This window comes from Lissotriton vulgaris, chromosome 10 (assembly GCF_964263255.1).
Source record: "Lissotriton vulgaris chromosome 10, aLisVul1.2, whole genome shotgun sequence".
NCBI classification, from domain to species: Eukaryota; Metazoa; Chordata; class Amphibia; order Caudata; family Salamandridae; genus Lissotriton; species Lissotriton vulgaris.
The window spans coordinates 1,087,226,427-1,087,242,287 of NC_141698.1; the positions used below are offsets into that span (position 1 = coordinate 1,087,226,427).

A 15,861-nucleotide genomic window follows, 5' to 3' on the forward strand; every position below is an offset into this window, starting at 1 on the left:
AGGAATTAGCATTTACAAAACCTTATTTTACTCGCATAAAACCATTGAAATTCCATATATAGTTAGCTAACTATAAGCGCTAACTATATATCGCGCACCCGCAATCCACTGCTGATGATGTCACATATTACATCATTCATGACATGGTCAGTGACATCACTGATGACATCACTGATCACAACATCCAATGATTGTATGTGTCTGTAAAGTTTAAATATGTTTCACATATTGAAGAATGAGTGGATGTATAAGTGTCTGGATGAAGAATTTAGTAGGTGCATGACTGACTGTATGAGTGAGTGATTAAATGTGTCTCACTGAGTACATGGGTTAGTGACTAAACTGTCTTAATTCGTGCATCAGTATGTTTGATGTTGTGTAAGCTGCTGCATGTGTTGATCAGTAGCTATAAGAGTGGCCATATGGGTTATTGATTGGTTGCCCAAATATTTGAATGGGAGGCTGAGTGTGTGTGTGGGTGGCTGGGAGGTGCGTGACTCTGTGCATAGATGTGTAAGCAGTTGATTCACTAGGAGTATGAGTTCAAGAGTGCATGTGGAAACAGCTATATGGGCGGTTGACTGTGCATGGGTGTGTTGGTGAGTGAATGGATTTCTCATTGCTACATGTGCAAGTAAGTACGTATGTAAAACACAATACATGTGAGAGTTGAGATATATAAATAACTGAACATAAGAGCCAGTGAATGTGTGAGTGGCTGTATCGATCACTGTGAGCTTGTATCAGGGATTATATAAGAGAGTAAATATGTGTTATTATATGTTTGAATAAGTAAGATGTGTATAACTGTATAGTTGAGGAAATGGAGGTGTGATTGATTCTTTGCATGACTGACTAGGTGTGTAAGTAACTCCATGGATGAGTGACAGTCTGTGAGTGTCTGTTTATACTGAGTGTATGTAAGGTTATATTAGAGTCTGAAGAGGTTCATTGTATTATCACATGAGTGATGTGATCAGTGATGACAAATGAGATGTCATCAGTGATGTCATTTGAGTTGTCATCAGTGATGTCATTTGAGATGTCATCATTGATATCATTTGAGTTGTCATCAGTGATGTCATTTGAGATGTCATCAGTGATGTCATCAGTGATGTCACTGACCATGTCATGAATGATGTAATATGTGACATCATCAGCAGTGGATTGCGGGTGCGCGATATATAGTTAGCGCTTATAGTTAGCTAACTATATATGGAATTTCAATGGTTTTATGCGAGTAAAATAAGGTTTTGTAAATGCTAATTCCTAACTATATATGGCCTATAACCTATGGTTTTTTCATTGAATTTTCAAGGTTTTGTAAATGCAAATTCCTAACTATATATCCACTATAACCTATGGTTTTTTCTGTGAATTTCATTGGTTTTTTAATAGCAAATATGAAAAGCTTTAAAATGTCAAGTACGTGATAGATAAAAACATTTTCGTATTTATGCACGCTGATGTGCTTTGAACGCTGCCCCCCCTCCCCTCCGTTGTAATCCGTCGTACCTCCTTGTCTCTCCATTTGATTGATTGTTGTCCAAGCATTTACTGTTTTAGAATTGGTTCTCTTTGGATCATTCTCTATTTACAAACAAGCACAAAGTCGCAATACTCTGTTTAATCTTTGCAGATAGTGAAAAATCGTGTAAAAAAAATAAAAGTAATCGAGCAAAATCAGTAGGCCACTAATTGGATCTCTTTTTGACCTCGCTAAAATAGAAATATTAGGAACAACCCTTCTTGAGAAATACGAAAATAGTGACATGAACTGAGCTCCACACCATGAGGGCTGCAAGACAGCTCGGCTCCATCACCCATCGCGCACAAAATAATGACAAACCCTATGCAAATATTAAAAATATAGACAACACACCAGCAAAGAAACAGGGTAAAACATTTTATTAAAAAACTATTTACATAACGTTGGTTTATAAGATGATGTCAGTAGTGGACCGATGTGTGAATAGATCGAAAACAGCACAAGGCTCCAAGATCCGGATAGCAAGCTCCTGGATGTTGGGTGCCATAGTTTAGAGTTCTGAATTTCAGCCTTTTTCAATGCCTGTGCTTTGTTGAATCAAAATGGCGGCTTGACACAAAGCTGACTCAAGCGTTGCTACTGATGCTATGCAGACCAAAACTGGTTTTCAGTTTGTACATTTTTCTAGATTTTTCAATCCAAGTTTGGTTGACTTTGTAGAACGATGGCTTCAGATTTTCAACATACGGTGTGGTGGCGCTGACTGGGAGGGGGCGCTTCGCTCCTGCCCCCTCCCCAAGTAAGATTTTCATACGTGAAAGTACGTTAATGGTTTTGGTCCCTGAGATGCTTCGATGTCACTACCATTCTCAAATAGCATAAGTTCTAGATGTTGGGTGCCATAGTTAAGAGTTCTGAGCAGCGCTTGTAACACTGTCTGAAGCTTATTTCCACCTACTGCAGCTTCACTATTCTCAAAGTAAGTGAGTGTCGTTTGTGGACCTGACTGCATTAGAAAACAATGTGATATGTTACCTTCCTAAACAGCTTGACGGAGGCCCCTGAGGGACGCTGTGATGGCCATGGACTCGGAGAAGACGCTTGGCTCCGACACCCTCCCCAAGTCTTATAGCACTGGTGTAGCCTGAGATCGCCCCCGACATAGGCGGCCGGCTCCCGGCGGTACTTTTTGCCTTTTGATGACTCTTCAATTCTGGACCTTGTCCCACAATCCGTTTGACCTGAAGACAAGCTGTAGTGGGGCGCCCCTTTATCGTTTTAGTTGCCATTCCGCCCGCTTTTGCTACACTGTGCCTCTTCCGCCATTCAGCTGTTTTCCGCCCGCTCTTGCGACTACAGCGTCTCGCTCACCATGTAGTTGAGATGCGCCCGCTCTTGCGGTGCAGCGATAGGCGGCTGCCACAGGACTCTCAAAATGGCGGCCGGCTCTTCGGTTTTGGGCCTGGTCCACTAAAATGGCCCTGGGACACCTTGGAACTCGGACGCTTGTCTGCTAGGGCTTGGGTCCCATTCTCGAAAAGCGTCCCCTCAGCCGTGAAGATTCTACAAAAGTCTTGGGGGCCTCCGACTCCCGCAGGCTTCTGGTGGGGAGCGGCTGCCATGATTGCTCGTGGAATGGCCACGACGGAGCTACGAGATGGTAGTGGTCTCATGCTGACGCCAGCTTTAGTGTGAAACATCCAGAAACACTGTAGACTACCAATTCGATCAGTTCCGGTAGCGCCCCAACATGACCCGGAAGAGAAGAACTTGCCCTCCCCTCTTTGACTGATGGTTCTTGTTGCCTGTCCCCTCTGTTGTCATTTAACAGAACTTTTTGGACTGCTGAAAGGGGTTGTGTTCTGAACGCTGGTTGGTGGAGACATTTAGACTATATTCTTGACCTACGTTGTCGCGTAATGCGTTTTATGACACGCCGCGTTAGCGCACCCGGAAGTGATCCGAGGCGCGGCGCGCAGCGCGTAACGTAAGCATAACAGGTCATGTGACTTGTTAATAAAACTTTTCATTGGTTCATTTTACTTTTGTTAATTTAATGATGAAAAGCTTGGTCTTATGACCTAAAAATTACGCTTTTTATTATTTTCGAACAATATTTTTTTTTCAAACATATGTTATAATATTCCAGGCTAATGTACTTTCCCGGAAAATTTACAACTGTCTTGCAAGTAAAATATATTCCTTTTTCGAGAAAAAGGGCGTTTCTTCCTTCCATGACGGAGCCGTTGAGTAAAAGAGATTCGGCCTGCTGTCTTAGTCGCCGATACGCCTGATTATCAGATTCTTATCGATCACTTTATGTTGCAGACATGAAAAACACAACTGCCCTTGACCATTTATCTTTACTGCGTTCCTACATATTATACCTTTTATCCGTCATGTAATTGGACTGCTTTATTTCACTTGCCTTTTACTGATTCGAAAACAGTCACTAAAAGTAAAAACTTTACAAATGAAAATACTACTACCGTGTTTTGTTTTAAAAACCTTTATTGTGAAAATGTCAGTATACAAATACGGGCCTATAACCACGTGGGCCGGCCACGGAGCAAACTCAAATCGTATATGATGAGGAGACATTTACACTGTAGAAGAACGTAACGAGCGGGCCATTAGGTGACAAGAACAAAGGTGTCTAACAGTTGCGGAATCGGTGGACGTACATTTTGTAATTAAAATACGACAGGGCCACTTACAATAACATTTTCTAGATATACATTTGCGGGCAAAGAGTTACGAGTCCCATTTATACCGGCGCCATTTTGGGCGAGGCCGGGCAGGTCCAAGATATAGTCAAAATTCTCAATCAGACTTAGATGGAAAAAAAACCTGAAGAATGTACAAACTGAAAACCAATTTTTGTCTGTATAGCACCAACAGTAACGCTTGAGTCAGCTTTGTGTCAAGCCGCCATTTTCATTCAATCAATAGCGTCCCCCTGCACACATTCAGGGACCTGGTCGTGTCTTTAGATGAAACGCATTGTAGGAAAAGAAGCAGAAAGGAAAAGGAAAAAATTTCCGCCGGACCTAGTGAAGCTGCAGCAGGTGCAAATAAGCTTCAGACAGTCTTACAAGCACTGCTCAGAACTCTCAACTGAGGCACTCAACATCCAGGACTTGCCATTCGGATCTTAGCGCCTTGTATTTTTGTTTTGTTCTTGATGGAGGGGAAACAACAAAAAACAGGCATTGAAAACGGCTCAACTGGAGCAAAAAAAAAATTACTTCTTGGGTGCATTAGGGCATTTATGATTTTCGAATGCCGTATTCATCAGGTTGATGCTCATGTTGCCATAGGACAGCATAGCACCACAGTGTATACAAGTTAACTTCATATGTTCAGATGAGGCAGGTGGCATATTTAGCATTCACCTTCTTTGATCCAGGAGGGATGGAGAAAAACTGCCAGATGAAACTTGAAACTTGGCCATCCAGATCTCGGCGCGTTCGACTCACTGTACCGCAACAGTGACCGCAATTCAGCTGGACACGCCGTCTTTCGGCGCAGCATTGTAGGATGGCCACACCAGTGCGGCAATTTGCTGGACACCACCTCGGTGCCATCCAGATCTCGGCGCGTTCATTCATTCAATAGCGTCCCCCTGCACACATTCAGGGACCTGGTCGTGTCTTCAGAAGAAACGCATTGTAGGAAAAGAAGCACAAAGGAAAAGGCAACAAGTTCCGCCGGACCTAGTGAAGCTGCAGCAGGTGCAAATAAGCTTCAGACAGTTCTACAAGCACTTCTCAGAAATCTCAACTGAGGCACTCAACATCCAGGACTTGCCATTCGGATCTTGGCGCCTTGTGCTGGTTCCGACCTATTGACACATCAGTCCACTACTGACATCACCTCATAAGCCAACGGGGCACCCCACGCCGACTTCCGGCGCAGCATTGTAGGATGGCCACACCAGTGCAGCCACTTGCTGGACACCACCTCGGTGCCATCCGGATCTCAGCGCGTTCGAGTCACTGTGCCGGAAGAGTAACCGGAACTCAGCTGAACACGCCGTCTTTCGGCGCAGCATTGTAGGATGGCCACACCAGTACGGCAATTTGCTGGACACCACCTCGGCGCGTTCGAGTCACTGTACCGCAACAGTGACCGCAATTCAGCTGGACACGCCGTCTTTCGGCGCAGCATTGTAGGATGGCCACACCAGTGCGGCAATTTGCTGGACACCACCTCGGTGCCATCCGGATCTCGGCGCGTTGTGCTGCCTTCGGCCTATTCGCACATCGGTCCGCTACTGACGCCGCCTCACGTGCCAACGGATTTTCTACGCTTTTTGTAGCCCTATGTCGCATAACAGGTCATGTGACTTGTTTATAAAACTTTTCATTGGTTCATTTTACTTTTGGTTTCCTAAAGATGGAAGGCTTGGTCATATGACCTAAAAATAACACTTTTCATTGGTTTAGAACATTTTTTTTTCCCAAACGATGAAAGCCCCACCTTGTTTCTGGATCATTCAGACTGAAGCTGGCGTCAGCATGAGAGCACCACCATCTCGTGGCTCCGTCGTGGTCATTCCGCGAGCAATCATGGCAGCCGCTCCCCACCGGAAGCCTGCGGGAGTCGGGGGCCCCCAAGACTTTTATACAATCTTCACGGCTGAGGGGACGCTTTTCGAGAATGGAGCCCAAGCCCTAGCAGGCAAGCGTCCGACTTCCAAGGTGTCCCAGGGCCATTTCAGTGGACCAGGCCCAAAACCGAAGAGCCGTCCGCCATTTTGACAGCCATGTGGCAGCCGCCTATCGCTGCACTGCAAGAGTGGGAGCAACTCCACAACATGGTGAGCGAGACGCTGTGGCCGCAAGAGCGAGCGCAACTCAGCTAGATGGCCGCCACCTGGGGAGACCCGTTCACGCCGCCTCCCCCCCCCCCCCCCCCGGGCCGCCGCACGCCAATTTTCGGAGCAGCATTGTAGGATACCAAAACCAGTGCGGCAGTTTACTGGACATCACCTGGGTGCCTGTCGTACATGTTGTGTCAGCCATGTGACACTGGACACAGACCGCTACTGACGAGGCCTCCCCCCGCACCACCCGGGACGCCCCACGCTGTTTTTCTGTGCTGCATTGTAGGATCCCTAAACCAGTGCGGCACCCAGGCGACATCACCTGGGTGCCGTCCAGAACTCTGCACGTTGTGCTGCCTTGGGACTATTCGCACAACAGACCGCTACTGACGAGGCCTCCCCCCGCCCCACCCGGGACGCCCCACGCCAATTTTCGGAGCAGCATTGTAGGATCCCTAAACCAGTGCGGCACCCAGGCGACATCACCTGGGTGCCGTCCAGAACTCTGCACGTTGTGCTGCCTTGGGACTATTCGCACAAAAGACAGCTTCTAACCATTGTTGCTTTTTGTGTTAATAAATGTTTAAATGTTTTTAGTTTTTGTTCTGTTCATTATCGTTAAAAGTTAATAAAGTTTTATAACCTTAATTTGTTGGAGTGTTATCTATTTTTTGAAAGCGGGTGAATGGGGCCTTGAATCGGGTTATTGTCATGTGTGGGCTTTGGAAGTGTGCTGCTGCAGGATCGGACATTTCAAACTCAAATGCACGTTCTTTTTCTTACCTTTCCGAAGCATGGAGCGCAATAGCAAGCAGAGAAAGGGTGATGCACGTGTTGAACACTACCTGACCTGGCAAGTTGCTGGCAGTGCCCCCCCGCCCGCTCCTGAAAGAGGGCACACACACACCGCCGCCCCGAGTACTTCAGAAATCTTTAAAAGACCATGCGCTTGTTCATGAGGCTTAAATGGTTTATCACCTCTTCTAGAACCCCTACATCGACCCTCTGACGTTTCATGGAAAAATTACCATGTAACACAATACCAAGCCCTATCAGCTGAAACCCCCAAGGAATCGTGGGTCATATTAGCAAGGGGGTTTATCTCCCCTTTTTTGGCTTTAAAAACCATGAAAGCGGAGATAAAATTATTTCCCTATTATCAAGCTGTCGCTAACACCAGTTAGTGACACCTAAAAGGAGATAGCGACCATCTTGGGCCCGGCTTTGCATGTCAGTGATACTTATCACTAATGACATGCAAAGTGGCGTGCCAAGATGTTAGCGACTGGAAACAGTCCCTAACATCGCTACCTTCTATTACCAACTTTTGGAGATATTCGCACTAAGCGCGAATATCTCCAAAAGCTAACACCTGCCCTGAGCAGGTTTTAGCCATGTTATCCAATGGGAGGTGGATAACATGGCTAAGAGCATTAGGTCGATAATACATGAATATCGCTGACTTTTCTGCGATAATAGCAAGGTTTATCTGCGATAAAAATCGACGATGTGCGGCGATAATTTTTGTCTCTAAACAAGTTATAGACAAAAATTATCGCTAGTTGTTAGTAATATGCCCCCGGGTTTTTGCTTGCAGAAATCGGGAGCCGGGAAACTAGCACTGAAATCAGTACTCACACGCCTGAATCAGGAGGATTGGCATGTCTGAATTCTCTACAGCTGGGGCCATAAACTACATCCGCAGGGGTAGGTGATAGCCTGGGACCAGCCTGGCATCTAAAATGGCTGCCGTGCACGACAAAATTGTGGCATTCGAAAAAAGGCAAGATGGCGCAGCCGCTGGAAGAGATGTATCAACATATATCAGCCTCCTCAGCCACCCTCAGGAAACATAGGGGATTAGGATATGTCTCCCGCACCCCCTTATACCTAGTAATTTAATTTACGAAGCACAAAATGGCGAATTCCCGTTTCGCTACCAGTTTGCGGCCCAGTTCGCGGCCCGTGAAGCGCTTCTACCGTGAAAAATCATTTTTTTTTTATTTTCCCCACGGGACCCTTTAATAACCCCAACAACATTCCTAGGGGGTCAAGAGGGGGATACCTTGCCCCCTTTCATTAAATTCCCCCTTAGTTTTTCACCTTTTCTTCTCTCTCGATCCTACCGAGAGACAAGATGGCGGCCGCTCCGGACTGTCACGCAGCAAAAAAAAAAAAAAAGCTCACGCACAGCCGCTGGAAGAGATGTATCAACATATATCAGCCTCCTCACCCACCCTCAGGAAACATAGGGGATTAGGATACGTCTCCCGTACCCACTTATAACTAGTAATTTAATTTACGAAGCACAAAATGGCGAATTCCCGTTTCGCTACCAGTTTGCGGCCCAGTTCGCGGCCCGTGAAGCGCTTCTACCGTGAAAAATCATTTTTTTTTTCTTTTCCCCACGGGTCCCTTTAATAACCCCAACAGCATTCCTAGGGGGTCAAAAGGAGGATACCTTGCCCCCTTTCATTAAATTCACCCTTCGTTTTTCACCTCTTCTTCTCTCTCGATCCTACCGAGAGACAAGATGGCGGCCGCTCCGGACTGTTTAGAATGTTGACAGACACCGGAGAGCCAATCAGCTTTCTGCGCGCAAAGTTCCGATAAGCGAAAAGTAAGCGGACCGGATCGCTGCCCAGAGCGCTGTTACAGATATATATCTTGATTTAAACGTTAATTTCTCAAAAACTACTGGAGCACATATATTGAGACCTAGCAAAGGCACATCGGGCTAACAGTCCCTACAATTTTGCCAAGTTTCGTGCAAATCCATTCAGCCGTTCGAGCTAAAAGTGAGTCCAACCGCCCTATGGAAAACTCAATGCAAAAAACGCGTTTTGGGACCCCCCTTTTTTCTCAGCCCCCCCTTGACGAAACCCCACCAAATTTTCAGGAGCTGCTCAGAAACAAAATGTGCCATTTTCCTGAAAATTTCAGCCGATTCCATCCACAAACGCCAAAGTTATTAGACATAGAATTTTCAAAAGTCCCATAGGGAATTAATCCTAACTATATATACCTACTGGCGATAGCCAGTAGGTAATATATATATATATATATATATATATATATATATATATATATATATATATTTCAGCAACAACTCCGTATATCTCCAAACGAAATTAGACAGCACTCCAATCGTGTTTTTAAAGATGATTTATTGGCATACCCCCTGCCCCCTCCAACAGAAAAAAAAAATATATATATATATATATATGTATTCCTTGTACTCGTCCCACAGCTCCACACTTTCCAGAAAGAGACGAAGCGAACCCAGAAATGGTGCTACTCAATTATTTTATTTTCTGCCAAGCACCGCCGCCATTACGCGTTTCGGTCCTCATGGGACCTTGATCACGTATATATATTTACATACACATAATCTTATAAGGGCTATATATAAATAAATATATATATATACGCACACAGATATATATATATATATACCACTGACTATTTTAATGAGTTTCTTTTATTTTTCTTAATATATATATATGAGTGTGTGTGTGTGTGCATGTGTGTGTGGCTGTGTGTGTGGGTTAAGATAAACTTACATACCATTAACCTAAAAGAAACTCATTAAAATAGTCAGTGGTACATCTGAAAGTTTGACTCGGATCTAACCTTAATGTCCTACGGTGTATACCCATGCTCCACTATAAATTCTTATATTCATTTTCATAGTTTACCTCTTTCATCCCCAACTGTTACTCTTCTGTTTCAAAATATTCCTAACCCTTTGACAATGATTTACTTCTGTGCCAACATTTTCTTCCATCATTTCTTGAAAATTCTACATTCAGTTCCTACATTTTGTTTCTTCTGTTCCATAAATTCTTCCTTTCAGTTAACACACCCCTCCCCCACCCCCTTCCGCTCTTCAACACTCATGCACAACACAAAAACATTTCCTAGTTTGGAGACTTTGTATTCCAAAACATTTCTAAAGAAGAACTTCCCCATGGTGGGGTATTGATCCGCCCACTAATGTGCATCTACACCTCGTCATAAACATGGAAGATTATAGAAATTCAATTACAGTTACTACTAAATGTTCCTCCATCGGCTCCAAAATACCTTCCTTCTGTTGCAAAATATTTTCCTTCTATTATAAAATGGCCTTTAGTCTGTACCCAAATGCTCATCTCCTTTGCCAAATGTTGTGCCTTCTGTTTCAAAATGACTTCCTGTCTGCTCCAGAATCCAGTCCAGCTGCATAACATGCCCTTTCTTCTGCGTTAACCAGCCAATTCTTCAGCCTTCCCCCACCATTTCTTCGATTCCAAAACATATTTTCTGAACCCCAAAACACTCTTTGTTTTTTTCTTTATAAAACGGTACCTTTTCCTCCAAAATGCTCTTGTTGTTTCTCAATACTTTTATCAACCTTCTGCAAAATTAGAATTCTCAAGCAAAACTGTGGTCTGTACTGCTTGTACTTCTCCTTCAAAATGCAATTTTTTCTCAACTAATGTATAATATTTACTTTTCAATAAATGTATTTTCTTTCACCTAAGTCACCTTCCTTTCTCTCGAAAGTATCTATTGGCCCAAAAAGCAATTTCCACTTCTTTTGATGCAATAGTGTTTCCCCTTCTCCATAAAGGCCATACTCACCTTGCAGAAATACCCTCCTTCCTCCGTTATATATTCCTCCGTGTAAACATCACCATAAGACTGTTTTTATAAGCATTAGTTCAGGACAGAAGCTATACCAACAACATTTCTCGATGGATTAGTCAAGGGATAGGCTGAGCCTTACACTTTCTCCCATGAATTTGCATTTACCGATCACAACACAGAGAGAGTATTGTGTGTGTTGACATCATCAATTTTGTTGGTGCAGTTGTATGTAGGTATGTGGCAGTTGTTTAGCACAAACCTAGCCAAAAAAGGCAGCAGAACAGGGTCAAAGGCAAGCATACAGTCAGGGAGTGATAGGAAAGATGTATTTATGTATGTATGTATGTGTTTATGTAAATGTAGGTATTTATGTATGTTGTATTTGTAGAGTGGAAACCTATTTCTTATTGTGGGATGAGATCTGAAAGGTTTTGTTTATTACAAGTCTGTTAAGTGTTAAATTTAAATAAAGCCAAGTGTTGACACCGGTGGAACTGGAAGTTTAAAACCCAAAGGGAATAAATGTAGTAGATGAACGCTGCCTCTTGTTCTGTATGACTTCATTCCAGATGTAGGTAAAAAGTAGAATTCTACACAAAATACCAAATAGATTTACTTTCCTATGGTATGGAATTTGACTGTCACTCAAACAAAAGGGCGTAAGAGTTATGTAGACCCCTTTCCATTATATTTCTCATGCATAATTGTTCGCATAGGTTTTCATTGGACTATTCATATCTGTATTCAAAATTGTATGTGTTTTTATGTATCTTTTTTGGTTTAAAGGAACCAAAATAAAGATTTTGAAATGAAATGTAATGACTATCTCTCCTTAAGGAACAGAATGAATTATACTTTATATATTTTTTTTACCTGGCCAATTGATTACATATATTTTGTTTTCATTTTAGTTTTTAATCCTGGTAAGCTTCTTTTATTTTGGTCTTGCTGTCTGTGTTTGAAAATCTTCCTAGCTGAACTTTCTTTTTCAAACTCCTGTTGTGTTCTCAACTGAAAATGGATATACAGCCATGCTTTTGTTAACACAAAATAAAAGTTTTGATAATTTAATCTGACTGTAAAAAGGCACATTTTAGTTTTAATCACTATTTTGTTTGCCGCAGCTTATTTTCACAGAGGACGACTTTATTCCCTTATATGTGTTCACCTCAGTCCCCTTTACTCATTCCTGAGTAGTGTTCTGTTCTCAAATTGACTCTTGTCCTGTATTATGAGTCTGACATTAGAAAAAGTAGTGTTAATGAAGGATCATGAAATGCAGACTGGGGACGTGTGGACGGAAAAATGAGCTGGCTAAAATCTACTGGAAAATCATTGCTTTCCGTGGGTAACAGCATGGCTACATTGTGTTTTTAGTAAGCATGGGTGAAATTTGTGATTTTTTTTTCATAATCCGCGAATTTGTGCGAATTTGCGGCTTTTTTTTTTTGCCAGTTCGCGAGGGTTTTTGCCAGTTCATGAGTTTTTTTACAAGTTCGGGATCGCGAACTTACTTGTGTGGTCGCAACGGTCTCGACCATGTTGTTTCCACATGTCTAGCCTGTTTGCGACCCTGTGGTTCATCGCGGCCATCCTCCGGTTCATCAGTGCCACCCTCTGGTTCATCACTGCCACCCTCTGGTTCACCACTGCCACCCTCTGGTTCATCACTATCACCCTCTGGTTCACCACTGCCACCCTCTGGTTCACCACTGTCACCATCTGGTTCATCACTGCCACCCTCTGGTTTATTACTGCCACCCTCTGGATCATCACTATCACCCTCTGGTTCACCACTGCCACCCTCTGGTTCACCACTGTCACCCTCTGGTTTATCACTGCCACCCTCTGGTTCACCACTGCCACCCTCTGGTTCACCACTGCCACCCTCTGGTTCATCACTGCCACCCTCTGGTTCACCACTGTCACCCTCTGGTTCACCACTGCCATCCTTTGGTTCACCACTGCCACCCTCTGGTTCACCACTGCCACCCTCTGGTTCACCACTGCCACCCTCTGGTTCACCTCTACCAACCTCTGGTTCATCACTGGCACCCCCTGGTTCATCACTGCCACCCTCTGGTTCATCACAGCACCCTCTGGTTCATCACAGCACCCTCTGGTTCACCACTGTCACCCTCTGGTTCACCACTGTCACCCTCTGGTTCACCACTGCCACCCTGTGGTTCATCACTGTCACCCTCTGGTTCATCACTGTCACCCTCTGGTTCACAACTGTCACCCTCTGGTTCACCACTGTCACCCTCTGGTTCACCACTGCCACCTTCTGGTTCACCCCTGCCACCCTCAGGATCAGCACAGTCACCCTCTGGCCCCTCAGGGCCCCTACAGGGAATGGCTACAAATTAGCTTGAACTTTTGCACCTGCTAAGTGCTTTCAGTTTTGCAAAATTCGTTCCGCGCGATTTCGCAGATTTTTCTGCAATTTCGTGAGACTCGCAGATCGCGAAATTGCAGAAAATCCGCAAATTCCACGAGTGGAACAAATTTTACGCCCATACTTAGTTTTTAGCAGGAATGAGACATTGACTTAATGTTGGATCACATTTTAAAGACCATATTGATCTTGCTGTTTGCCAGAAACATACTTGTCAGATGACACACCACAGAGTGCATCCCTGACAGAATATCGGACACACAAACACCGTGTGGACAAAATATTGTGTCAAAAATCTTAAGGACCAAATTATCAAGAAGTTAAGTGCAAATAGGTAAGTATACATTTACTATTCTTAACTCTACATCTATGTACCGTGACAATATACATAGATGTGCAGTTATATATAGTAAAACTTTCTTACCTATACAAACTTACCTTTACAATATTTTTGTCCTCAAAATTGCTGACATGATATTTTGTTGCACAATGTTTGTGTTTCCGATATTCTGTCCAAATACCCCAAAGAGTATCACCCTGTGATTTCTTTACCAAAATTCTCAGACTAAGGTCTTAATTTTGAGTTTGCCGGATTGGTTATTCTGGCACAAGCATGCCAGATATCCCATTGGCCTTATTACAAGTGTGTTATATCCTACAGGACTTGAAATAAGATGTACAGGATACCCGCCATCTACCAAACTCTAGATCAGGGCCTAAATCTAGATGAAATGATTTCACAAATGTGATTTAGAATTTGTTTCCCAACTAAGGCAAGTAAAATAGGGGTCCCCTGGGGTTCAAGAGACAGATGGAGTCCATGTTTTCTCCCATTCTCCAGTGTGTGATGGAAAGATGCTTTCTTGCCGTCAAGTGTATTCAGACTGCAGTATAGGAGGGGGGAGAGACTGCTCCCCATTATTGAAAAGGGTATGAATGGGGGGTCCTGCATGATTTGCTTCAATAGAAAGAGTTGTGAAATGAGCCTGATTTGCATGGTTCATTTTGTTCTCCTTTGTAGAGCCAGGCCGCGGCCCACTACAAAGGGACGAAGCATGCCAAGAAGCTCAAAGCGCAGGAAGCTGTGAAAAGCAAGCAGCGGATGTCCGCCGCCAACAAGGACACCGCCAAGACCACCCTCTCCTGCATCACCACCAGCGCCATCAACACCAGCTCAGGCAAAACAGGTCAAGACGCCATCTTTCTTCTTGTTGTTGCTCTTGTTTTCCTTGTTGTTTGCCTCTACATTTTCTCTCCCCGTCCAGTGCTTGAACGGTCCCACCCCCCGTTGTCTCGCACCACATTGATTCATGCCTGATTCATCTTGCACTATTGATTGCTTCCCCGTCGGCTTGTTCGACGCGCTCGCAAGGGAAAGATAATCACCTGCCATGCGACGATTCCTCTCCGCAGGCGAGAGGCCTCGGCATGTCTACAAGATGGATGGTGGGCATGGCTAATGTAAGGCCGTGTTTCCTGGAGTTCCTGCGGCCTGTAGTCTGGGAAATACGTGTGCTGCTGTCCTGTCTTTTGTTTGCTTGCTGATACCTCTGTCTACGCATGCTCATTCAACTCATGGACACCTACTTTCAACAGTAAGCTTCAGGTCTCTAAGACTGGGGCATTAATGCCCTAAAGAGGTGTGGTATAACAAGTGTCCCAAGGGACCTCAATTGAGTAAGTAGTAAAAGACAGACGATTGAGGGGTGCAGTGATCCCCTCTCACCTCTAGGTCTTGGTGCAAGGTACCGATCGCATAAATCGTAGCTATGTTTTCAACCTTAAGACGCACTTACTTAATGAGAAGTTCTCTCACTGGTGAGATCCTGCAAGTTAGTGAACATCTACTAGGACACTGAATTGCCCTGCTGTAAGAATGTTGTGTGGTGTTTCAGTGGGCGTGGCTACATTTCAGATCTGTGACCTCAGTTCTCAGCACTTGATTGATGCTCCTTGTTTTCTGTTGGAGAAGAGTTTGCAGCTCACCAGGATGATTCTGCCTCTTCTGACATGGGAGCACCTAGTATTGGGGGGTACATCCACCAGAGACCCAGGGTGCTCTGTTAAAAAACCTGATTTTACAAAAAACAAAAGCATTACATCCTTAAACCAGTTTACTTGTTAATAGTCAGAGTTCTCCTCTCAACCTACTAAGAGCTTTTCTTTTTAGTCAAATGCTCTAGATTTGCAGTTTAGAAAGGTAAATACTAGACTATCTAGAAATGTTGATAAAAAATAATGATAATATAGTTCAAGCTGTAAATCAGGAATACTACTATGGTGAAGGGGAGAAAGAGTCCAGGAGACTAGAAGGAAAACGCGGGTGGAGAGAAAATTAAAAATGTAGTGATGCTTTGGTAACCTTGGGAAGGACCCTTTTGCAGACAGGCCTAATGATACGGCAAATCATCGGGCTGAACCAAATCCAGACCACCCCAGCGGAAATCTAGAACTTTCCTGATAGTACATTGCCTCTCAATGTCTGGCTCGGATGGGCAGCGCCAACGATGTCAG

At 44.1% G+C, this 15,861-nt stretch overlaps 1 protein-coding gene across 1 annotated transcript in view; it reads left to right on the forward strand.

Moving 5' to 3' along the window:
* ZNF385D (zinc finger protein 385D) overlaps positions 1-15,861 on the forward strand; it is a 575,209-nt gene that overhangs the window by 393,030 nt on the left and 166,318 nt on the right. Inside the window, exon 5 of the mRNA XM_086942162.1 lies at positions 14,369-14,534. Within this exon, the coding sequence (XP_086798288.1) occupies positions 14,369-14,534 (166 nt within the window). The remainder of the gene's footprint in view (positions 1-14,368; positions 14,535-15,861) is intronic.